The 25,904-nt window shown below is 36.8% G+C and overlaps 4 protein-coding genes across 5 annotated transcripts; 3 read left to right on the top strand and 1 right to left on the bottom strand.

The window, feature by feature from the left end:
• The first annotated feature begins 3,808 nt into the window (after nucleotides 1-3,808).
• On the top strand, nucleotides 3,809-8,217 carry LOC149382258 (uncharacterized). The gene is made up of 10 exons (XM_089600826.1): nucleotides 3,809-4,199; nucleotides 4,669-4,821; nucleotides 5,283-5,353; nucleotides 5,537-5,618; nucleotides 5,820-5,929; nucleotides 6,012-6,194; nucleotides 6,382-6,951; nucleotides 7,094-7,171; nucleotides 7,427-7,594; nucleotides 7,628-8,217. Exons 2-9 carry the CDS (start codon nucleotides 4,776-4,778, stop codon nucleotides 7,535-7,537), a joined length of 1,251 nt encoding a protein of 416 aa, XP_089456952.1. The 5' UTR covers nucleotides 3,809-4,199; nucleotides 4,669-4,775; the 3' UTR covers nucleotides 7,538-7,594; nucleotides 7,628-8,217.
• Nucleotides 8,218-8,546: 329 nt separating this feature from the next.
• Nucleotides 8,547-9,999, top strand: LOC149382257 (Transport protein particle (TRAPP) component). 2 transcript variants are annotated; one of them, XM_089602141.1, is made up of 3 exons: nucleotides 8,547-8,969; nucleotides 9,075-9,273; nucleotides 9,754-9,999. In XM_089602141.1, exons 1-3 carry the CDS (start codon nucleotides 8,694-8,696, stop codon nucleotides 9,780-9,782), a joined length of 504 nt encoding a protein of 167 aa, XP_089458267.1. In that variant the 5' UTR covers nucleotides 8,547-8,693; the 3' UTR covers nucleotides 9,783-9,999. The 2 variants fall into 2 exon arrangements, with proteins under 2 accessions (XP_089458267.1, XP_089458266.1); XM_089602140.1 differs by having other exon boundaries at nucleotides 8,550-8,969; nucleotides 9,057-9,273.
• A 2,140-nt stretch (nucleotides 10,000-12,139) lies between these two features.
• On the bottom strand, nucleotides 12,140-12,898 carry LOC149382256 (uncharacterized). Its single transcript, XM_089601645.1, has one exon. It carries the CDS (start codon nucleotides 12,807-12,809, stop codon nucleotides 12,294-12,296), a length of 516 nt encoding a protein of 171 aa, XP_089457771.1. The 5' UTR covers nucleotides 12,810-12,898; the 3' UTR covers nucleotides 12,140-12,293.
• A 2,918-nt stretch (nucleotides 12,899-15,816) lies between these two features.
• LOC149382255 (uncharacterized) lies at nucleotides 15,817-23,722 on the top strand. Its single transcript, XM_089601469.1, has 5 exons — nucleotides 15,817-17,545; nucleotides 18,391-18,882; nucleotides 18,964-19,136; nucleotides 19,243-19,492; nucleotides 23,673-23,722. Exons 1-5 carry the CDS (start codon nucleotides 15,817-15,819, stop codon nucleotides 23,720-23,722), a joined length of 2,694 nt encoding a protein of 897 aa, XP_089457595.1.
• Nucleotides 23,723-25,904: the final 2,182 nt, after the last annotated feature.

Here is a 25,904-nt window from a genome sequence, read left to right as displayed (position 1 = left end):
AGTGACAATTGGAGAAGTATTTCAACTTTAACAAACGGGCAACCAGAGAAGACGCGTTTGAGATAATGCGTCACCTTGTTTTTCGATGAAAATTAACCAACTTTTAGAAGCCCAAACCGCCCTGATTTTTTAAAACACAAAATTTATCCCAAGAACACTGATTAGTATCTTATATTTGTATCATAATTTATGATTTTTTTTGTCTTTTATCTCATTTAATTCACTTTATTAATTTTAATCAAAGTGATTAATTAACGTATAGATCTAATACATCTAAAAACTCCATTGAATGGAAATCAAAGCTGTAATCTGACATCTATTTCCACATTTGCAGTTATACATATTCCCTATATATACTATTTATTTTACACATGGTAACATACTAACATGGCAGGCTTTTAATAGAAAGGTCTTATTAATTTATTCATTCATTTTAAAGGCCAGCATGAAAGGACGTGTATAAAAAGAGACTAGCACGTATGATCGATGTATTTGCAACTTACTAAAAATTATCATTTCAAAAGCGTCACGGTGAAATGCATAAAGCCAAAATCATTGTTCTCTATCGCCCCGTAATGGAATCCTAGCATTTATCATTGTAATATTAGCGAGGTTGTTTTTTGTATGGGTTTTTTGTTATATATATATATATATACATTATACATATATATATATATATTAATATACATGGACTGTGAGTTTGAATATACGTGATATATTTGGACATTCGAAATTCCGAATAAAATTTCGTTTTGTAGCCAATCGGAATAAATTTGTTCCATATGCTAAGAAATTAATTAAGTACAAAAAAACAACGACCTTATAAGTTCAAGGACCGTAGTAAACCTATATTATGTCCATTGCTATCTTGATTATCTTAGAAAATGTCCATTGCTATTAGTTTGTCTTATTTGCCAAAATGAAATCATGAAAATGTAGAGCCCAGAAAGAAAATTTTCACCAAGACTTTTATGGTCTCCTTTTCTAACATTAGTGGACATTAATACGAATATGTGATATGTTTCCTGCGGTTAGATAATATAATACTATTTTAAAAATTTGCTTTAGGCATCCAAACGTGTCAAATCGACCCTGACTCTATTACCTAACTTGCTACGAGCTCGTATATATGACCGCTTGGATTTTAAATATTTTTATATCCGGTAAAGTCTTGTATTATATTTATTGACATATTATTTTCTTCCTTAAAATAAAATTGGCCTTAATGTACATTATGACCTAGTTGACATTATTTTAGTACTTAATAGAAATTTCTTAGTAAAATTGAAGTGGAAAAAGAATTGGACTTAAAAAAAAACGACTATACAATAATACCGCCGGCTCACATATCATCATTCATTAATTAGTATCACAGTGAGTTTAGTACGTGGGATGGATTGATCACTCTTTTATTATTATTATTCTTTTGCTAGAAGTCTTTGTTATAAAATTAGTTTGCTCTATTATTCCAAAAGAACTTGTTAGGAACTTTATATCTTTATTGTCATGAGGATTCTTTTTTCTTTATGGAGTTATTCGCATGGTCGTATCCCATGAGCATTTCCACTTTATTCAACTGTAAATTGCCAACTAATTTTTTAACACCAAATCCAATAGGTGGTAGTACTTTGACAAAAATAAGAAAATAATAAAGTCGTTCCTTTCTCCAAAAAATAAAAATAAAAATAAAGTCTACGAAAATATAAATAAATACCACACAAGGAGAATATCATATAACAAGAAAACTTTTTATTTGACGCGGTTTAGTGAAAAGTCTACAAATTTGGCACAAATGACAAAACAATGAAATCGTCACGATAAAAGAAGAGAACAAATCATATATCTTCATTTTTAAATCGGATCATCCCATTCCCAATCACGTACAATTTTTTTTATTATTCTTTATTTGAATTTTCTGGTGTAACGACTTTATTTAAGTTTTCTCATGCTCATTCTATAATTATAAACAATAAAAAAAAACTTTTCTATGCTAATCTTTAAATTGAAAAATTAAACAACGCTATACTAATTTTAAATAAAGCTATAAAAGTAAAAAAAAAAAACTCCACATAAAATCGTAAACATAAAAAAAAAATAGACAATAAAAATGCGTATGAAAAAAATATGTAGACATCAATTTTTGTCGATATATAAAATTTAAATTTGAAAAATCGATGTCATTTTCTTTCATCATAATTTACTATAATAATATCTACATCATTAGTGACGGATCCAGGTACAAGTCTCAAAAATTCTGGCTCTCAAAGCCCAAATTTTCGGACTTATTTATTTATTTATTTTTTTTCAGTCTAAATTGATTTTTGGCTTCCACTCTTTTCAAAATCTGGATCCGCCACTGTACATCATCTTTAAAAAAACAACAGATAATAATAAAAAAAGAATCTTTATAATATCTCCACTAAATTTTAAAAAAAAATTGTACAATTTAGGTTACGCTCCATATTTTTAAGAAGAAATTATATAAATTTCTGAATAGCTATCCTCAATTAAAATTATAATTAAACTATTCAAATATTAAAAATATAATTAAACTCATGTTTATGTATGACGCATCTGTGTGTTAGTTTGAACTACATTTCTAATGATTAAATAGTTAGATTAGAAGTTATTAACATATGGAGTTTAAAGTGGTCATGTGCCTAGCTTGTTCGTATTTTTAATATGTAGCCTGCACACCAAGAGAATTATTTTGACACAGCAGTGCCTATTTTGCACTAGAGATCAAAGTTTAAAATGTAGTCGATATAGCTTGGTATCGAGTTGAAATTTAATTTTCAGGAAAAAAAAAAAAATCCAATGATAATGATAACTTTATTTTTTTGAATGATAACTATGCAGTATATAGTTGATTTTTTTCCATTTGCGCAAAGCAGAGACATTTTTTAAGTTTTATTAAAAAGAAAACTTATACATTTATCAAATCATCAATATTTCTATTTAGTTCCGGTTAAATATGTATTATTTGAATATTGATCGACATAGTTTTTTTTTATTATTTTTTTTATTTTTATAATTATATTATGTTATGGTACTATACCGGTCGATAATTAGTATCTCAACAAATTATGATCGTTCTAATTGGTATCGAATAATCCAACTGACTATGGAAAACTCATCATTTAAATACAATCAAAGTATTAATATCGATATTTTGTCTTTTAATGGATTTGGGTGATATTTTGTCTTTTAATGGATTTGGGTGATATTTTTTTTTATCACGCATGGTTAAATAAATACACTCTTGTTTTCCTAACTTGTGTGTATATTTACGTAAATAAGGATCCTAAACTTTAATTGAGTAAAAAACAAAAAAAAAAAACCTAAACTTTTAATATAACCCCATTTTTTTCCTTTTTAAATAAATGAAAAAGAGTACAAAATAGTCATTTGAAACTTATTGATAAGAAATTTATTGATAAATAAATAGTCAAACTTTCCACTTTTTAATAAAATAGTCAAATTTACGTTTTTAAAATTTTTTTAATAGTCAATAATAAAATTTTTGACGATTATTGTAAACAATTTATCACTTTAAAAAAAAATTAATCTTGGGATCAAATTTTTTTTAGAAACTAAAATTACTATATATTTTGGCTATTTTACTGTTTTAAGACAAATTTTGACTATTTTGTAAATTCATAAATTTAAATTAGCTGTTATCATCCTTAAATAAATAACCATGAATAAATTTACTAAAAAGTCCGAGCCGACCCGAATACCAACTGCCGGTGCAACTAACGCCACTTTACTCATATCGCTTTCAGTTCTTCTTCTACACTTCTTAACTTTTTTCTGTCTCTCAGACCACCAAACCCAAAATACAAATCTCTCTCTCGCTCAACAATTCCTCTCGTTCTAAATCCTAGGGTTTGTCCACAAGTTTGGAATTTTCAATACCACCAAAACCTCTATTCTTCTTATTATTAATCAATATAATAGTAAATAGTGGAATCGGTACATACATATATATATATGTTTATAAATATAGTATATACGCATTCGTCCAAACATCGGAATTTCCACGCCATCACCTTGATTCCTTTTCACGTATCTCTCTCAGTTCCATGATTTCTTCGCCCATTACAGATTGCATTTCCCAATCTCTCTCTCTCTCTCTCTCTCTAATTTCGAGCGATCTGTTCAGAGTTGAATCGAGCCGAGTCACTGAGTTTGAATCGGTAAGCTAAGCTTTCATTTTTGAGCCAAAACTCGAGCGCGAGAAAATTGATCGTGTGAATCGGGCGAGGTTTTCTGCTTCCGTCTAGTTTTTTCTATCTTCTCGGTTTGCGTGATTTATTTTTTTGGCGAGAAAGTCGAGTGAAAGGGAAAGGAAAAGAGTATTGATTTGGAGAATCTTTAAAAAAAAAAAAAAAAAAACGGGTGATTAGTGCCTTGGGATCGATCATGGCTTTTTTGATCGATCGGGTCCAGATGTCCAATAAAGAGTAAATAATTTCGCTTCATTCATTTAATGCCTTCTGATCTCTAGGACTTTCTCAGCATCAGCACAATAAAGGACGATACTTATTAATAGGGAATACACGCGCGTGCGTTCACACGCGAATATATAGAAACATACAGGGAATGCAAACTTTTTTCTTTTCTTCTTTCCATTTTTCTTTTTTGACCGCAGTATTGATTTTGCAGGAGGATTTGAGTGGATTTGAGTATTGTCATTGACTCTTTGCGAAAGCCAAATCAAATTTTTTCCCCCTTCCGAGTTTGGTGTTTTTTCTTCTTCTTAAGACAGAGAAATGAGTAAACTTTTGGAGATTCAGCCCAAAGAACTGAGATTCACAGGTGAGCAAGTCCATGGTTGTTGTATTTGCCATTATTATCTGTTATCTTGGTGGTTGATCTAGCATTTTAGCGGTCTTTACAATTATTACAGAGCCCCTTTTTGCATGTTTATAATTTTATTTTAATTAAATAGATCATGAATAGTTGATGGTTTGATGGGAATTGGGTGGACCAAAGGTTTCGAATTATATATATTTTTATATTTTATGTTTGTTTTGCTGTCTGCTCGCGTCTAGTTTTTGTTTTGCCCTGTTTTCACACTTTCTATTTGCTTTCTACATGCTTCAGGTTTCATTTTTGTTGCAGATCTTTTGTTTTTCTGCCATGGAAAATGGGTTTTGTGAAGAAAAATGAATTCACATAGTTCTAATGTCCCTTAAAATTCAGACATAAATGGTCTTCTGTGTTCTATCTGTTGGCTCAAAAGTTTTTCTCATCAATTTTGGACTGATTTTCCGCAGTTGAACCGAAGAAGCAGAGCATGTGCTTGGTTCGGCTTACCAACATCACCAGCTATTATGTCGCTTTTAAGGTACACAATGGCATGAATCTTTGCTCTTAGCTTGTAATACACATCTTGTTAATCTTAATTTTATTGAACTGGGTAGACCGAAGATGTACATCGATTTCGTTGAAGATATATATATATATATATATATATATATATATATATATATATATCAAGCTTGCAGTGATTTAGTGTTGATATTGGCAGGTTAAAACCACATCCCCAAAGCGATACTGTGTGAAGCCTAATGTTGGTATTGTCATGCCAAATTCATCTTATGATTTTACAGGTATGAATTAGTCAATAAATTTTTATAATATAGTTAAGCTTTTGTCATGTAACGTACACAGCATGTTAAGAAACTTTCCTGTACGGCGTATAAGCGATAAATCATATGATTTTCTCGGTTATTATTATTTTTTGTTATGATTGCACTTCCTAGGCCAGATGTTCCTCTCCTAATTATTTGTATTGATTTAATACAATATAGTTGCAATGCAAGTGCCAAAGTCGATTGATTTTGAGTGCAAAGATAAGTTTCTTATCCAGAGCACAACAGTATCAGCTGAAACAACCGACAAGGACATTACGGCTAATATGGTAAGTCTCTCCATTTGTCGATCATTGCTTTTGTTGATCTTGCTTCTGGTTTCTCATTCCTTTCATTTGTTTTCCTTTCTAGTTTATCAGAGACGGAGGAAACTACGTTGAAGAGAAGAAACTCAAAGTGATTCTCGTTGTCCCACCTGATTCACCAACACTATCTCCGATCAATGGAGCGCTGGGTCATGGAATGGACCGAGAAACTTCGTTTTTCAGAGAAGAACCAGTAGATAGACCTGAAAACCTATCCAAACAACACACGGTTTGGGAATCTCTTTACATCTTTTTTGCTGTCTCTAGGCTGTCACCGCTACTTCTGTATAAAAATGATGTTATCGTAATATATCTCTAAAGGAAAGAATTGATTTATATATTTACTGCATTAGAAAAGGTCCAATTTAAAGGTTTTGCTGAGTATCTATTTATTTATTAATTTATTTTTATTCTAGGTTACCGAGGACAGGGAAGAACCTGTACCGTCTAATATTAAGGTGTCAAAGACAGATGATGACAAAAAATTAAAGCCTATGAAGAGTGTGTTGTTCAAGTTAGAACATGATGTCGCAGAGTTGAAACCGGAAAAGCATGCAGAGGAATTGAAACCGGCAAAACAGGTAGAGGTGTTGAGTCCAGCGAAAGAAATCGAGGAATTGAAGCCGGTAACGAATGTCAAGGAGTTACGTCCATCAAAGTTTGTCGAAGAATTGAAGCCCGTGATGAATAATGTCGTAGTAGAAGAGTTGAGTTCAGCAAAGCATGTGGAGGAATTATATCCAGCTATGGTCAAAGAGGAATCGAAGCCTGCGATGAATGTAGAGGAATCGAAGTCTGCGATGAATGAAGAGGAATTGAAGCCCGCGATAGAGGCGGGGTTTAAAACTGTTGGGAATGTTGAGCTGAAGCCAGAAAAGGCTGTAGAGTTGAAGAGTACCAGGGCTGTGGAGGACGATTCATATTTAGCCAAAGATGTTAAGGAGATCAAATCAAAGCTTGGTGAATTTGAGTTAAAGCTTTCTAAGGTTGGTATTACTGCGAATATATAATATTAACAACCTATACGTTGTACTGATTGCTCATATGGGATTTGCAGGGGATGTTAGATAATCCCACAAATTGTCTTTGCTAAAGCTCTAATCACCTTTTTTTTTGGCGTATGTGTAGGCTGAATTTGCGATATCAAAGCTCATGGTGGAAAGGAATTCAAACATCGAGGAGAGAAAGCATTTGCACGAGAAACTTGTAATTTTTCACAAACCCTTGATAGTTGATATACTTGTGTTAATTATGTTTGCCTCCACAATTACCGGGACAAAAATTCACAGTGACCTTTAAAAATAATAAAGAAAGAAAGTTTAAGCAAGGCCAGCTATAGAGACATATGTTAAATGTTTCTGATAAATTTTCAGAAACCACTTGATAATGAATAGAAACACTATTACTGTGCACTAAAAGATTGACCACACTTTTTGTTGTCGTGCTTTTCACGCATTTCAGGCAGAGTTGAGCAAAAGAGACGTAAAACAAGTACAAGTTGGTTTCCCGCTTCTGTTTGTGTTCATGGTCGCGCTCATCGGCATCGTTCTCGGGTACCGATTACACCCTTAAAAGGGTCGCCTAAAGAGCGATAGGCGGGGCATATAGCTAAGCACAGTAGAGAGAGAATATATATATATATATATATATATATATATATATATATATATATATATATATATATATATATGGACAAAAAGAAATTCCTTCCACATCTTTGTATTCATGTGGAAAGGAAATATTAGTGTTAGTAGTACTAAAATGTGGGTCTCAAGTGTGTTATTATAGCCACTGTTCCTAGCCTTCTTATTTTCTGTATGCTATTTTGCTCCTCCTTGCTTCAAGTCGAAGTAAACATTTTAAAAAAAGGCGTGTAAAGAATTTCGTTATTTTTTTTTTTTTTTTGAACTATGGGTTATAGATAATAAGGTAGCTATTTTGCTGATATGGTGGTGGTAAAAGATATAGGCTGAAACGTTGTACATGAAGTTGTTTATTCAGACCAGAGATCTCGAATTGAATACGAGGATGCAAATTATGTCTCGTCTTCCAACACCCACATACATAATACTTTTCCTTCTATTTGTTTGGGTTACTTATTCAAACAACCTTGTTATTGTTGTATATCATTTTTACTTTTGTGGTGACTCTTTTGTCTCGTCTCGAATGATAAACCTTGTTATTGAATACGAGGATGCAAATTATGTCTCGTCTCGAATTGCTGATTTTGTTATTGTTGTTTATCATTTTTACTTTTGTGGTGACTCTTTTGTAAGTTCTTTGCTAATTATTATCACTCTCGTCCCCTCAATTTTACACATCAATTTGTCAACTTGTTTCGGGATTAGATAAAAAAAAAATGCCTCCATGGTTCTGTTAAATTTTTATTGTTCATTCAAATTCAAAACAAATCTATTAACTAAAGAAGTTTAAAAGAAATTTATATAGTTTTTTTTTTAATGAAAATGATAGAAGTAAAGTCCAAAACAATATTTTATAAAAGTAATATATGTCTTATCTAAAGCTTATTTTTAAAATCAATGTTCATGAAAACATGGGCATTTAATGCCTTTTTTTTTTCTTATATATAATTTTTTTCGGGTTGAGCTGCAGAAAAACGACAAGTAGTTGTAGAGAGAGAGACGAAGAGAAGTCATAAAAACAAAAAGCGACAATCAACCAGAGAGAGAAAGAGAGAACGCAGAGAGATCGGAGATCGGCGATTTAGATGGCGACGGTGAGAGAGGTATCGGAGAGTTGCGTGGACAGCCTGATGACGGAAATGGTGTCAACGTACTCGAAGACGTTCTACGCCGACAAGCCCGACCTCGCCGCCCGCACCATCGAGGCCATCGGGTTCCACGTCGGCCGCCAGCTGTCGGAGCGGTACACCATGGACCGCCCTCGCTTCTCCGATCACCTCGACGCCATCAAGTTCATCTGCAAGGACTTCTGGTCCGAGCTCTTCAACAAGCAGATCGACAACCTCAAGACCAACCACAGGGCACTATTCTCTCTAATCCATTCCATTCCAATTAGATTCGATTTTTGTTTTTCTCCTCTCACGCATTTTAGGGTTTTCCGATCTCAGGGGACGTTCGTGTTGCAGGACAGCCGGTTCCGGTGGCTCTCTAGGGTTTCCGCGGAGGAAGCGCCGTCGCAGGAGAATTCCGATGGAAAGGCCACGGCGGCGACGGCGGCGGCGGTGAGTATGCACCTGTACTTTCCTTGCGGGATTATCAGAGGAGCTCTCTCCAATTTGGGAATTCCCTGTGCTGTCTCGGCAGATATCTCAAGCCTCCCAGCCTGTGAGTTCTTCTAATACCACCACTCCAATTTTAGGCTTGCTTTTCGCTGTTAAAACAACATACTCAATCTCTTGTACGGCTGTGTTTGAGATTGGCTTGTTTATTCTCAATTGGCTTTGATATGGAAACCATAATCGGATACCGTAGTCTTAACTTCAACTTCAACATTATAAATTTTCTTTAAGCAGAGTTAAACAGTTCTAATGAGCACTCAGATAAAAAAAATGATGAGATCTAATTGTTTACAAGATCATGAGTTGTTTTTGAGATGGAACTTGAACGTTGTTTTCATCTTCTCAACCTTGAGCAGACTCCATGATGAGCTTTGCTCTGGTTCGCTACGAGTACTCTGTGCTTTTTTTTTACTTCGTTTGTTTTGTTTTTTGGGCACTTCAAAATTGTATCTTACAGCTGGTATTAGCACCAAATTTGGTGATGCGTGTTGATGTAATGACTATGGGGTGATGTTTTGTTGTACAGGCTCGTTTGTGATTCGTATAAAGGTGTGATCAATGGTTCTTCTGTGATAGTTCTCTAATCCAGGGACTGGTTTTGGAGGTCTCGTCAATGGAGTCATCTGTGTCCTCTCTCTCTTTTTTTGTTTTTTTTTTCTATAGCTCACATTACTTATTCGTATACCGTTACGTTTAGAAGCGCCTCTTTTGTAAAGACTAATGATATGTAATGCGTTTGTTCTCTCTAGAAAGTTTTTACCTTCGCATCGCATGGCCATTGCGTTATAGTGTTTCAATATCTTGCAAAGGTAAAAAAAAAAAAAAATTGGTTGTAGTAAACAACTTTAGGACGTTTGTTTTGTTTTTTTTTTTTTGTTTTTAATTCCACAGGGAATCAATTGTGCAGTATTGTTTGTATTGCGGTGGAAATTACCCAAGCTATATTATTTTAAAAACGTTTCCGAGAATAACTTACATTGTATTCTTATTTTAAGAATACCTCTCTCTTTTTTTTTTTACAGTTCGTTTCTTGTCATTCACAGTTTACTTTGAATTTTTTTTAACTGTTTACTCATTTAATAAAAATAGCAAAATCATTTGAAAATAAAAAAAATGAGGTATTGATGAAATATATGTAAAAATAAAATGTTAAGAGTGAGAGCCAAAGAAATATTTCCACGTTTTTATGCCAAAAAAATATTAAGCCGCTGGTGCATGTTATGAAATGAAGTTTACTTTTTTTTTTTTTCTTTTTGATCATCATTGTCAATGCCAATGTTGGTTTTCGACAATCTAGCACATAGCACACGACGACAGCTAAAAATGGTTAGCACACGACGACAGCTAAAATGGTTAGCACACGACACGTTCGTATAAATTTCAACTGATTAATAGCTGTGCAATTGTTGTAAGACACGTTCATACTGGGTAAAAAAATATATATTATTCTATAAATATAGGGAAGTGAAATGTATTAATGAAGATATACATATTTAATATCTCTTGTTCAATGCTGTGTAGCAATTGTGTTGGTGTAGAGCTAACATGAAAAAGTTAACACTATTTTCTAGCCTTACATGTATATCTTTATCTCTCTTAAATTACAACTATGAATAAATTCTTATTTACAATAACTTATTATTATTACAAATATGAATAAATTCTTATTTACAATAACTATATATATTATACTTTATATTCCCCAGTAACGGGCAGGTCAATAAAACAAGGTATTTATTTCTGTTTTATTTATGTACGAGATAAACCTCAGAGAATTTTTAACAAAGAACCTCAGAGAATTTTTATTTCTATTTTTTTATATATGCCTCACATCGAGTTCATTCCCCTGGAAGATAAAAAAAAGAAGATAGATCACTCCCACGGACATTTTTTTCAAGTCCATGAGCTATTTAGTAACAAAACCTCGCACCAATGTTAAGACAGATTAGGTTTCAGTGTCTCAAGAAGCTTTTCTTCTCTCTTTATCTCTCTCTACAAAACTAAAAGCTAGAGACTAGTATAGCTGTCGTTTGAGAAGCAAAAGATGAATAGTACTATATATATATTATATAGTAGTATTGATGGTTCATGAATGCATGTACGTGTGTGTGTCAGTGTGTGGTTTGTGGAGGAGATTCGGCTTCGGATCCTTTACATATTCTCTGCTTACATGCTATCCTCACACTTTCTTCCGTATACTCAGACATGTATATATTGCAAAATGAAAAAAAAAAAAAAAAATTCACAATACAAGTTTTGTAAAATATCTGAGTCCTCCTTTTTGAAAAAAAAAATATCTGAATCATCACGTGATATTTTGTAGTGATGAACGGTAAGAAGTAAAAGATCATGGTTAATAATAATCAATAAATGTAATTTCCAAAAAAAAAAAATAATAATAATAATAATAAATGTGGTAGAGTATTTTAGGAAGGAATAACTTTTTATGTGACTAGGTTTTTAGTGTAGTCTTAGGTGGTGAATTGATCAATCTGCCCATAAATTCAACTTCAAGTCTAATTACCAATTAAAGTGTAAATTTTTATAAACTAGATAAATGATTCTTCTCTCTAATAAATCTAAAAGAAAACGCATAATAACTCATTATCCGTACGTAAAGCTGCTCTTGAGTCTTGACATATAAAAAGAGCTTCTTCTACTATGTGTTAAATGTAAAAAAAAAATCATGGTCTATTAAGATCACACTATACCAAATCTAAATAAACAAAGTGAAATTTTATGCTTTATTTCAAATTTTGTATCAATTGCTTTTTTCATCTCCAAAAATAATATATATTCAATTGAACTTTAATCAAGGAACTAATCAACATTTCGTTTATCTTAGTGAATTAACCATTTACCAAAATTAACGTATAAAAAAAATTAAAGACAATCATATAAAATGCTGGCCACGTCACCAAATAAAATTAGATTTGAAACATAATTAAAACGTTGACTAGATTACAAATCTAACGTTTTAAGTAACCTAACCTAGTCCGTAAGATTTTTCTTACAAAAAAAAAAAGAGCCAAAAGAACAAATAGTGTGAGAGATTCATCTTTTGCCCTAGAACTTGTCCTTGGCGGCCTTGGCCGCCTCGCCAGTTTTGTCCCACGTCTCGGTGGCCTTGTCCTTCACGGCCTCGGCCGCCTCGCTGGCCTTGTCCCCCGCCTCGCTGGCACCGTCCTTCGCTGCCTTGTCAGCCTCGCCCGCCTTGTCCCCGACGGCCTCGGCCACCTCGCTGGCCTTGTCCTCGACGGTCTTGGCCGCCTCGCTGGCGGCCTCGCTGGCCTTGTCCCACGTGTCGCCCGCCGCCTTGCTGGCCTTGTCCCAAGTCTCGCCCGCCGCCTTGCTGGCCTTCTCTCCGGCGTCCTTGGCCGCCACGGCCGCGCTGTCCCAAGCCTCCCCGGCCTTGTCGGACACCTCAGCTCTGATCCCTCCGTTGCCGAACGTTGACTTCGAGAATCTCACTGACGTCATCTTCTGACCGCCAAAGCTCGCGATCTTATTGGTCGTCGTCGTGGCTGGGACGGCTCTGATCACCCCGTGGAACCCCGTCAACGCCATTGATGATGCTGCCATTAAATATAAAGAATTTATCTCTCTCTCTCTCTCTCTCTCTTTTACAAAACTAAAGGAAAGTCTTGGTTGGTTTTTTTTTTTTTTTAGTCTGGTGTGAAGATCGTTACATACATGCAGTGGTATTATATGTATATGCTCGTGAATACGTGTGTGGTACGTGTGGGTGGTTTTTGCGGAGGAGATTCGTCCTCGGATCAGTCCACATATTCTATGCTTACGTGTCAGCCTCACACTTGCTTCTTGGATCTTTGTTAGATATGCTATATATTGCAAAATTTAAATATCAATGTTTGGGAAATATCTGAGTTCTTCTTTTAGGAAAGAAAAAAAAAATATCGGAATCGTTACGATGAGGATATTTTGAGTGGAACTTCAACGACAATAAGTAAAAAAAAAAAAACGACAAGAAGTTAAAGATGATGGTTATTTATAAATGGACACTAGTGGAAGCTTTATAATGTAAAAGTATTAAATGTCTAATAATCAATCAAATGGGTTAGGCGTACTGTATGATTAATAAATAATTAACTTGCCCATCAATTTATCTAATATAGTAATTAATTTAAAAAATCCGGATTCATGCAGCATATATATATAAATATATAAGAATTATATAAGAAATATACCTACATTAATTATATGTATATATATAATTAATGTAGGTATCCCGCCGAATTTCCTTGTTTATATATTAGAAATGATATGCCCTGAAAATAAGAATTTAACTATGCGATGTGAAGCGAAGGATAAATTAAATGTGAACCGACACTAATCAGTAACACATTTACAATCTTCTTGTGCTATCAGTCCACCAAATTGGCATATAGAAGAGCTGGTTTTCGTAGATATATTTAAGTTATCAATAATAAAGGAAAGATCATGGAAAGCTTTCCATTAAGTAAGAGAAATTTTTTGGTTTAAATAGTAAATACTATACTCAACAACTCTTAAAATTGTGTTGACTCTACATAGTTTTGTTATTAGATTAACTTTCCTTTTAATTTTTTTTAAGGAACTGAAATAACCAATATTTATAGAGTTTTCTTCTTTGGCATATTTGACGACTAGGTTGCTACCATCTGAGCTCATTCTCGTAAGTTTATAGTTCGACTTTGTTATCAAAGGAATGGTTGTTATGTCGTTATTTTCACATGGTATAAATAACACCCCGAGAGCAAAAATATATCAAGTCCATACACAAGGCACAAGCCCACAAGAAAACTCACGCATCAAGCTCCGAGTCAACACTCATGAAACGTCTTTCAGAAGACTCTCAAAGAATGTTTTCAAGCTAGACTTCTTGACAAATCTTCAAGACAAAGCCACAAAAATGACCACTCGGTCGGCCAAATAAAATAACCACCCGGCCGGTCAAAAAAGAAGACCATCCGGCCATCTTCACTCGGCCAAGACCACCCGGTCATCTTCACCCGGCCAAGACCACCCGGTCGTCTTCACCCGGCCAAGACCACCCGGTCGTCTTCACCCGGCCAAAATCACCCGGTTGTCTTCACCCGGCCAAGACCACCCGGTCATCTTCACCCGGCCAAGACCACCCGGTCATCTTCGCCCGGCCAAGACCACCCGGTCATCTTCACCCGGTCAAGACCACCCGGTCATCTTCACTCGGCCAAAATCACCCGGTTGTCTTCACCCGGCCAAGACCACCCGGCCATCTCCACCACCTAATCGAGTACTTTTCACCAAACTCTTGGCTCCTATAAATACCTCATCTCAACTCTCTCTCAAGGTAAGTTCTCTCTGGACTTGAAAAAGCTCTGCTTCTCTCTCACTAGAGAAATATTTCCTCTCTCTACCCTATAGAGACGAGATGAGACCCCCCACCTCTACTAATGTTGAGCGTCGGAGTGCGCGTCGGGGGAAAACCCTCCGCGCCCCCCTAGTTCATGTTTCTTGATTCTCAGGTTGAAGAACATGATGAACGCGAAGAACACGATGAACGCGGAAGATCCAAAGACCCGGAAACTCAAGAACCCGGAGACCCAAATATCCGAATAACACAAACACGACGAGAAGAGAAGAACTTCATCAAACCCAACCTACGTGCGGTCATAGGATCCGGCCCTAGATCGAACCACGGACGGTTCTTAGTGCTAATCTAAAAACGCGGTTAACAATGGCTATTTTCTAAGTTTATAGTTTTCTTCTTGTTTTTTTTCTGTTTATCACGAGTTCTTTCGTCTTTCTCTAAATCTTCACTTCTTCAATGTTTTCAAGGTTCTCTATGAATAATTATCTTCAATGGTTCAATGGGGTTTCAATGTTTCAGGGTTCTGAAAAATTGGTCTTTGAATATGTGTTCTTGAGTTTAGAATTCGAATTGATGATATATATGTTATCTCTGAGAATTCGAATTGATGATACGTTGGTTAACAGTTTTTTTTCAATGTGCGCCAAAAATATCAAAATTAAAACACAAACAAAATCATTTTTGTAATTCAAAATAAATTTTAAAATAAGTGTTGTAAAAACAGTGTTGTATTTTATTTTATTTTATTTTTAATTTTTTTTAAATTTAAAGAGTATTTTGGTCAAGATTCAGAAAATCATGCTATATATAAATTGCCAGGTAAGATTTTTTTTTTTTTTTTTTTTTTTTAATTCGTTTCAAATTTCTTGGTTCGAAGAAAAAACAAGACAATGAAAAATTTCTATATTACAATCCTTTCTTATTATGGAAAATTCCCGAATTTTGTTTTTTCTTATTTAAGGACGTTGTGGTATTAATGAAATATAACTTAAAATATAATTTCCACAAGATCGTGGCGAAAGACGTGGCTATAAATTCCCACGCTTTAACTTTTTAACCCACGATTTTTAAATTAGGATACCCCACAAAAAGGTTCAAAAAGGGTTTTTGATCTTCATCGTCCTCTTATGGCGGACCTGCTTCGCTAGGGTTTTCACTCCCAAGCTTTCACTGTTCCATTCCAACCGTACACACACCATAGGTTTCTTGTTAATTCTGACGTGATTTTCGTCAACAATGGAGGAGATTTCGATGGATTTGAAAGTCTCCAAGTCGAAGCAAGCGAGTCTCTGCCAAGCGTACGAAACGCTGCGTTCCGAAGCGAATTCGATTCTTGAGTTGGCTCATCGGTGGAAAGACCTCGAAGACCACTTCAACGCGACTCGAAGCTCTCTCGCGGTCAGACTCGCCGAACTCGCCGAGCGCGAGAAGAGCGTCGCGGTCATAGAGTCTGAGTCGGCGAGCAAGAACGCGGCTTTGAGCTCGGATTTCGAGTTGAAGTCGAAGCGCTTGGCCGAAATCGAGACCGTGATTGAGACGAAGTCGAATATTTTGGGGGAGGTCGAGAGGTTGATCGAGGCGAGGAATCGGGACGCCGAGTCACTAAAGTCGGCGATTGGTGACAAGAACAGAGAGCTTGGCGTTGTAGATCAATGGATAGCGGAGAAATCGAGGAAATGTGATAGATTGAAGGAGGTGATCAAAGAGAGGACCAAAAGAATTGACTTTCTTGAGAGGTCTTCAAGGCAAAAGTACATGGAGGTCGAGTCTTCGAGGAAAGAACTCAGTCTGGTCCGAGGCATGTTGAGCAAGTCCAGGGAAGATCTTGACTTCGTTCGGGTCTCTCTCAGTAAGCAAGAAGATCAGCTGAGAGCCTGTCGGAATTCTGTCCAAGAATCCGACGGAGAAATCAGGCTGAGAGGTGAAGTGCTTTGCTCAATCCAAGAATCTACCGCGAAATGCTCGTCGGAGCTCGAGTCGAAGCAGAACCAGCTTGATTCTCTGCGAAGAGAATTCGGGCTCAAGACGAGAGCGTTCGTCTCGCTGAAGAAATCGCTGGACGAATGTGTTCGCAAGTTTGACTCAAAGGAGAGTCGGGTTGATGGGTCGGTGCAGAAAGTACACAAAGAAAATCAAGAATCATTTGGAACCGAACTAGAGGAGGTTCGCTTGATTCAGACGAAGGTCAGCGAGTGCCTCGAAGCGGTGGAAAAGAAAGAGAAGAGCCTTGTCTCTTTTCAACGATCACTGGATGAGCGTTCGATTGAGCTCGAAAAGAGAGAGAAAGCGCTCGAAGAGAGACTTGAAAAGTTGGCCCGGGGACAAAAGGAACTCGATTTAATCCAAAGCTCAACCGCCTCTGAAGGAAAAGGGACCACCAGTACCATTTGCTCAACCGTAAAGATTGAACAATCTGGAAACAACGACAATGTCGCTATTGTGCCTTACTCTGGAAGTTACCAGCATGATGCCACTAATGGACAATTATTACAGTCTCTCTTTACCGAGCAGCTGAAGAAGCACAGTGAGCGCTGTAAAGAATTCTTCGATGTTCTTGAAGGGTCTCTTGACCCACCAAAGTTGGTTCTTGAAGCAGTGTACTCTGGCTTTTACCCTTCGGATTCCGGAGAAGGCAAAGAAACTAATAGCTTCCACTTGAGTGCCGTTAGGTCGAGCTGCATTTTGTTGTTGGAGAAGTTAATGGCTATGTCGCCAGAGATTAGCCCTCAAGTGCGGGAAAAAGCAAATGAATTGGCAACTGAATGGAAGGCCAGGATGGGAATGGGGATCGACAGTCACTTGGAAGTTTCGGGTTTTTTGCAGTTCTTAATTAGCTATAGACTGTGTTCCGACTTCGCAGGGGATGAGATTCGTTGTTTTGTTGAGCTTGATCAACAGCTTCGACAAGCATCTTCGTTTGAGCGTGCCCTTTGCCTTGCAGATGAAGTTTCAGACGAACCGCCTGGTGAGCATTTCTACTATCTTTACCTAGGGACGAGATATTGTTGCAACGACTTATTTGTGCATGATAAAGCTACTTGGCTTCCAACATTTAAAGCTTTTTTTTTTCTTTCTAAAGTGAAGTTCTTTGCCAGCATTGCTCTGTGTTGCAATAATAGAATGCGAGTTTATTGGTACTTTTTACTATAGTTTATTAGATGCCATATACACATATATAATATAAACTTGGGACCCATGAGTATATTTGTGTATATAGTTAATAAATGTGCCAATCCTTTCTGTTGTGGTCCCAGATTTGTTTGTTTGTCTTCCATATCTAGCTTTTAGTTTTTAAAAAAGAAATATATACATCTTTTACCAGCCAACTAAGCATGTGACATGTTTAGGTTAGATTGTCAATTTATTAAACTATTCAATTGTGTGCACGTGTTTTGACGTATAAACTTCATTGACATTGCAGAGTTTTGTGTGGGTGTTTTTTTGTTTGTCTACTGCACGATTATGATAGCATTTTTAAATTGATTTATTTCTTATGTTGGACCATCATTGTAAACTGCAGTTAATTTTAAACTCCGAAATATGGAAATTTTGATTATAGATTGAGACTACACAGGCTTATTAAGAGTGTAACTTAAATGTGTTTGAAACAGTTACTCCAGTGTAACTTAAATGGTATCTTCTTTTGGGCAAGTACAGATTTTTCCATGGCCAGTTGTTTTCAGATATTGTGCTTGATTATATATGTAGAGAAGATCCATAGAAAAATATGTGGAATGCATAGTGTCTAATTAACTGTATTTGTTTCTTATTCCAAATTAATGGAGACAATTAATTATCTTCCTCCTTCAGTTAACGCAGATCAAGCAGAAAATGTGACGGATGTTACATTGGATTCTCCAAACTTGATTGGTAATGATTTGACTCAAGACGATATTTTGATCGTTCTTCAACAGCCCGACCCAGCAAAGCACGTGCTGGGCATGGTCAAAGACTCTTTTTTGGAGCTCTGGAAGAGAGAAGATCATGTGGGCTCTTCTGGTGTATGTTTCTTGAAGAGTTACATATTCATCTTTGAGCAGCTTCTGAGAAACTCCCGAGAAATCCAAACCAACGTCAGAGAAGACGCGATGAAGCTCGCGAAAGAGTGGGAAGGGAGAATGAGAAAAAACAATGTTGAGAACAGTTTGGAGGCTTTGGGTTTTTTGATTTTCCTAGCTGTGTATGATTTGGTTTCCTCGATCAACGAGAACTATCTCACGAGCTTCATGGAGATCGTGTCTTGCGATAGACTAGTTCTTGAACAAAGCCAGAATATCCTTGGTCTGGGTTATAAAATTGATGGTATAAAACTGTTGCTCTGTGGATTTGAATATATTTTTATTGAAAAGGCTACTTCTCAGTTGGATTGATTGATTGCCACAGAGTTTATTCGAAACCTCATCGGAAAGAAGAAGCATTTAGCGGCTGCTAGGCTTGCTTGTGCGTTCAAGCTAACCGACAAGTTCTCGCCCGTTAAACTATTGACTGACTATGTCGAAGAGGCTAAGATTTGTAGCAGACAACTAAGCCAGGAAAAGAAATCTGTCGAAAATAAGGTAATATTTTTCCCATTCCCAATGTCCAAAAAGATATATGTATGTGTGTGTATATATATATATATATATGTGGACAACTTGACCCAATTTTCTCGCTTGCTTACAGGACAAGGCAACAGATCTAGAGATAGCCGCTCTCACGGCCGTGACGCAATTCGTTAAGGATCGCGATCTCGAGCCCGAATTTCCTTTGGACAATGTCACGAGACGAATCGCTTTGCTTGAAAAGATAAAGACAGACAGATTGCATGCTGCCGAATTTTTCAGGGGAACCGAAGAACAACAAGAAGAACAAAAACAGATCTGCAGTAAGCGAAAAATTAGTGCCACTTCTGATGAGCAACAACAACAACAAAGTATAAAAAAAATCCCCAGAAAGCTTTCCTTTGGCTGACGGTGAATTCTTTCCCAGATGTCATAGAACCGTGATCATAGTTATTGGTTTGTGTATAATCAATGGTTGGTTTCTGAGAATGGAATTTTTTTTCTTCCTCAAGCTCATGAAGCTTTTTTATATTAGCTATATCTCCCACCTTTGTGATTGGTTCAATAGGTTAGTTAGTCTTGTTAGTGAGAACTATACCGTATAAGATTTTAAGAGCATTTAGTAGTCTGATATTTCAGGAGCGTTGGACATGCATGGATATTTGGTCCTAAGCCATAGAAATTTAATAGTGTCCGTAGGGCATCTTCAATTATTAATTATTTATGGGTCTATTAGGTAAATAGTCATATTCACAGTTTCACATTGTTAAATAGCTAACGTTTCTTTATGGGTCTATTAGGTAAATAGTCATATTCACAGTTTCACATTGTTATATAGCTAACGTTTTGTAAATCTTAGGTAAATAACCACGTCTATATATTTACACGCGTAAATTGACGTAAATAACCCACCATTTTATTTCAGTGAAATGGCAAACTAGAAATGCCACGTCATATTTGTGGCTATTTACCTAAAATTTACGAAACGTTGACTATATAGCGATTTCAAACATTTTAGTTGGCTAGTTATCTAATTTTTTGATTATTCATTTATTTGTTTCTATCTTTGGTTTAACTTTGAATTTCACATTTCATTGCTTTTGTGTATAAACTCTTTGCATCCAGAAATTTATGGTAAATGACACGTAATGTGTTACTTCACCAATGGTGATAAAGATCATTAAAGTTGATAATAATGGAGATAATATTTCTGCATTAATGTAAATATTCTTACACGACGAACTTATGCAAATCGAGATCTTGATCGAAGAGTGCGATCGGACGATGAAGACTAAAGAGAAAAGTCTTGGGTTGGTTCAGAAAAACATAGAGCAGTGCTCTCGCGAATTAGTTTTGGTCAAGGAATCGGGAGAGATGATGAGGAAATCGATAGATCAATATATTGTCGAGCTCGAGTTTAAAGAGAGGAGAGTCGAGAAACTGTTTGAGCAGATTAAAGAGGCCGAGATAAAGCTTGGTGACATGTGTTTGGTTTGTGAGAAAGTCGACGAAAAGTTGGTAGAGATCGAGCGAAATGAGAATAGCTTTGATTCTCTGGAAAGTCTGGCACAAGAACTCTTCCAGGAGTTTAAAATAAAAGAAAAGGCTCGTGAAAAAAATATCAGCGCGTTTATATCGAGGAAGAACGAGCTCGTCTCTAAAGCAAGACTAAACAGATTATTAGTTGGCTCAACGATGGTTAAGGACGAACCGTATGAGCTAGATCAAACCCCAATTAAACCTCGAGCGAGCCGAGCAATTTGCAGCGTAGACAAGGCTTCTTATGGTAAGCGCTCTCCTTTTGGTTTCTCATTCTAAGTCATTCAACTCAATTACACTGTTCATGAGTTTTAGTTTTGAATATTTCACTATCTTATGTTAAGGGACAGTGAAAATGTTTAGCTTAACGTTCTATTGCAGAGCATGTTCAAAAGCTTATCGAGAGAGGGGAAATAATCCACGCCGTCGGTCGTATCTTGGAGCTCAAGTTAACCGACAAGTTTTCCCCGGTGAATCTTTTGACCGACTACTTGCACGATTCAGCGGAGGAGATCATGAAAGTGGTTTGCAAGGGTGAAAATCACGACATGAAGGTCGGTTTCACGAACAAACGAATTTCGATATTCCTTTGAGATGTTGATATGAAACAAACTTTGCTATGTAATGGAATCTGATGGCTTAATCTTTGTGTTCACATAGTCAGTTTTGCTTATCTTAGGTGACAAGTCACGATTCACTGCGTGTTTGAATGATTTGTCATATTACTGTTTTGCCCTCCTTATTTTGTTAATAAGTGAGGATATTTTTGTCTTTCTCTTTTCCTTAAGTCGGTTAGTTAAGTTTGTTAAATACTGTTTTATCTGCTGTAATCAATCATTCATTGAATGAAAATCTCAGAGGAATTTTCTTTTCTCTCGTCTTTCACAAACCCTAGAATCTCTGGTTGAATCCGTGAAATGGTATCAGAGCGACTTTCGCGACTCAGGATCCGATCAGATCTTCATCAGAGCTGAGCTCCTTTCCTTTTCTCCTTGACGTTTTCCTTCTCCACCTCGATCTATGTCGGCAATGGAAGAAGCCATGTCTGGAGAGTTATCGGCGACAAGAATCACCGCACAAAAGGCTCCAATGGATGCATCTCTGGATCCTTTCTTTCTACATCATACCGATTCTCCTGGTATGATTCTGGTCACTACTCAAATGAATGGTGAAAACTATCCGTCTTGGAGCAGATCGATGAAGATGGCTTTCTCGATCAAGAATAAACTTGGCTTCATTGACGGAACCATCAAGAAACCTGAAGAATCCGATGTGAATTTGTTCCATTCTTGGAGAAGGAACAATAACATCGTGATCACCTGGATTCTCAACTCCTGTACCAAAGAAATCGCATCTAGTGTGGTTTTTGGAGAATATGCCAAAGACATATGGGAGGATCTTCGAGAAAGGTATGAACAGAGCAACGGACCAAGAATCTTCGAGTTAAGACGCGAGATCATGAATCTGGTCCAAGATCAGAAATCTGTGGGAGTCTACTTCACCAAACTGAAGATTCTTTGGGAAGAATTGAACAATTTCAGACCAGCCTGTGTGTGCGCTTGTGGAGGATCGAAGGAGTTGCTCAATTTTATGCAAAACGAGTATGTCATGAAGTTCCTTATGGGACTGAATGATTCCTTCACCACTGTCCGAGGACAAATCCTTCTAATGGATCCCTTACCTCCGATCAACAAGGCGTTTGCGATGGTGTGTCAAGATGAAAAACAAAGGTCTGTCAGCGCAGACACCTTTGCTGGCCAATAACAGTCTATTTCTGTGGCCATGAATGTCAATGACCAGAGGAAGACCAACTCCAACTCCAACTCCACTGCCAACACCAATGCCAATGCCAACAGTAACAAGAGAGATCGTCTTACCTGTGCTCACTGCAAGATGACTGGTCATACTATTGACAAATGCTACAAGCTGCACGGATATCCCCCTGGTTTCAAACCAAAGTCAAGAAATCAAGCTAATGTTGCAGAGGCCTCAATTGACACAAAGATTGACTCCAATGTGTCAACATCTACTCTCTCAAATGACCAGATTCACCAGATCATCAACATGTTGTCCAACCAACTCACCATGCCAACCACACAGGAAGGTCAATACAATGTCAACCTGACGCATTTCCATGCAGGTTCTTGTTGCTTAAACTGCAATTCAGGTTGTATTACTAATTCTAGACTTAGTTGGATTGTTGATTCTGGTGCATCTAGACATATCTGTACAAATAGGTCCTTCTTTCACAGCTTGAAACATTTGCACAACTCCACTGTTACTTTGCCAAATAACCTGGTGATACCTGTCCTCTTTTATGGTGATGTTATTACAAATAGGAATCTAATGCTCAAAGATGTGCTATATGTTCCTGAGTTCAAATTCAATTTGATATCAGTCAGCTCTTTGACATTAGACTCTTCTTGCATTGTCACTTTCTCATATGATAACTGTGATATTCAGGACATCAAGACCAGGATGATGATTGGCAAGGGTGAAAGGCATGAAGGACTGTATGTGCTCAAGAACATGGGTTCTACTCTCATTCAGAATGTCACTGCCCAAACTTGGCACAATAGGCTTGGTCACCTCTCTTTTAAGAGATTAGAATCTCTTAAATCTACTCTTTCTTACATGTCTTCTGACAAGAATAAACCTTGTTACATTTGTCCTTTAGCCAAACAACATAGGTTGCCTTTTATCTCTAACAATCATGTTGCTGAAAATACTTTTGATCTTGTCCATTGTGATGTTTGGGGTCCGTATGCTGTGACTTCTCACTCTGGCTATAGATTTTTTCTTACTCTTGTTGATGATTGTAGTAGATTCTGCTGGATTTACATGATGAGGAATAAATATGATGTTCACAAGATTATCCCTGTTTTTTGCTCTATGGTCACTAACCAATTTTCATGCTCTATCAAACAATTCAGATCTGACAATGCCAAAGAACTGGTTTTTAGTGATTTCTTTTCTAAACAGGGAATTTTGCACCAGTATTCCTGTGTGGAGACCCCACAGCAAAACTCAGTGGTCGAGAGGAAACATCAACATATTCTTAATGTGGCAAGGGCTTTATTTTTTCAATCTCAAATCCCTATCATATATTGGTCTGATTGTGTTTTAACTGCTGTTTACCTTATCAATCGTACTCCTACTCCCTTGTTAGGACACAAATGTCCCTATAATGTGCTTTTCACTAAAGAGGTTGATTACAATTTTATGAGGGTTTTTGGTTGCTTAGTTTTTGCATCTACTCTGCAAGCTCATCGCACCAAATTCCAACCTAGAGCAAGAAAGTGTGTATTCATTGGATATCCACCAGGTATCAAGGGATACAAATTGCTGGATTTGCACACTAGAGAAATTTTTATCTCTAGAGATGTGGTTTTTCATGAACAGGTTTTCCCTTTCCATAATCTTAAAACCAAGTCTCATGCTGTAGATCCTTTTCCAGATTTTGTGTTGCCTTTACCTGTGTGTGATACTGCAGACGAAATAAGCACACCTCATCCTAATGGAGATAACACTGTCTCACAAGAACTACCTGCTCACAGTCTTGATCCACATGAGTACTCAGACAGTCAACCAGTCTCCATCTCACAAAGTCTTGATCCCCTGCCTAGTGAGGACACAACCATCATACCTATTCGACGATCAGATAGATCAAGAGCCCCACCTACTAAACTCAAATATTATCATTGCAATGTGATCAAGATGAAATCAGGTGTACACTTACCATCCCCACATCATATCTCTAAATTCTGTGCTTATGATAATCTATCTCCTTCTTTTCAACATTTCATACTTTCTGTTTCTGAGCACTTTGAGCCTCAATATTATCACCAGGCTTGCAAATATCCACATTGGCGGCAAGCCATGACTGCTGAGTTGCAGGCCATGGAAGAGAACAATACTTGGAGTATTGTTGATTTGCCACCAAATAAGAAGAGCATTGGTTGTAGGTGGATCTACACCAACAAGTTCAATTCCGATGGGACTTTAGCCAGACACAAAGCAAGGCTAGTGGCAAAAGGGTATAACCAAAGAGAGGGAGTTGACTATTTTGATACTTTCTCTCCGGTAGCCAAGCTGGTCACTGTTAAAATTTTGCTTGCCTTATCTGCTTCTCACAACTGGTTCTTAGCTCAATTAGATATTAACAATGCCTTTTTAAATGGTGATTTATTTGAGGAAGTATACATGGATATACCTTTGGGATATACCAAACAGGGGGAGCATAAACAGGCAAACACAAAACAAGTTTGCAAATTACATAAGTCTATATATGGGCTTAAGCAAGCCTCTAGGCAATGGAACATCACTTTCACTAATGCCATTATTTCTTCTGGTTTTATACAGTCTAAGTCTGATTATTCTCTTTTCACACGTGGGTCTAATGACAATTTTGTGGCTATACTATTATATGTGGATGACATTATAGTTGCATGTCCTAACAATGAAGTCATTCATGAAGTCAAAGCTTTCTTACAGTCTAAGTTTAAGCTCAAAGACCTAGGCCCTCTGAAATTCTTTCTTGGAATTGAGATAGCCAGGTCCAAGGCTGGTATTGTCTTGAGTCAAAGACAATACACTCTTCAAATCCTGGAAGACTATGGCTTCCTGGACTCAAAACCAGTATCAACTCCCATGAATCCCAGATCATCATTACACACTGAGGAGGGAGTTCTTCTAGACGATGTGACACATTATAGGAGCTTGATTGGCCGGCTTCTTTATCTCACTATCTCTAGACCTGACATTACTTTTGCTGTCCATGCCTTGAGTCAATTCTTACAGACTCCTTCTACTGTGCATTTACAGGCAGCTCATCATTTGTTACGCTACATTAAAGGTTCACCTGGACAAGGATTGTTTTACTCAGCCTCTTCTTCAACTCAAATCAAAGGGTTTTCGGATGCAGACTGGGGCACATGTTCAGGGACAAGGCGTTCAATCACTGGCTATTGCGTGTTTCTGGGAGACTCGTTGGTGGCTTGGAAGTCGAAGAAACAAACCACCGTGGCAAGGTCTTCAGCTGAAGCAGAGTATCGATCGATGGCTTCTGCAACAAGTGAACTGCTTTGGATGCAGCAGCTGTTGCGTGACTTTCGCATTGACCATCGTCATCCCACTGTGCTTTTTTGTGACAACCAAGCGGCGATTTACATTGCCACTAATCCCGTGTTCCATGAACGCACGAAACATATAGAGATTGACCTCTATTTTATGCGTGATCATGTG

Source organism: Urtica dioica, chromosome 11 (assembly GCF_054948205.1).
Source record: "Urtica dioica subsp. dioica isolate 48M chromosome 11, U.dioica_male_clone48M_v1_H2, whole genome shotgun sequence".
In the NCBI taxonomy this organism is placed as follows: domain Eukaryota; kingdom Viridiplantae; phylum Streptophyta; class Magnoliopsida; order Rosales; family Urticaceae; genus Urtica; species Urtica dioica.
The sequence above is the reverse complement of the archived record's forward strand: the minus strand, read 5'-3'. Positions and strand labels throughout refer to the sequence as shown.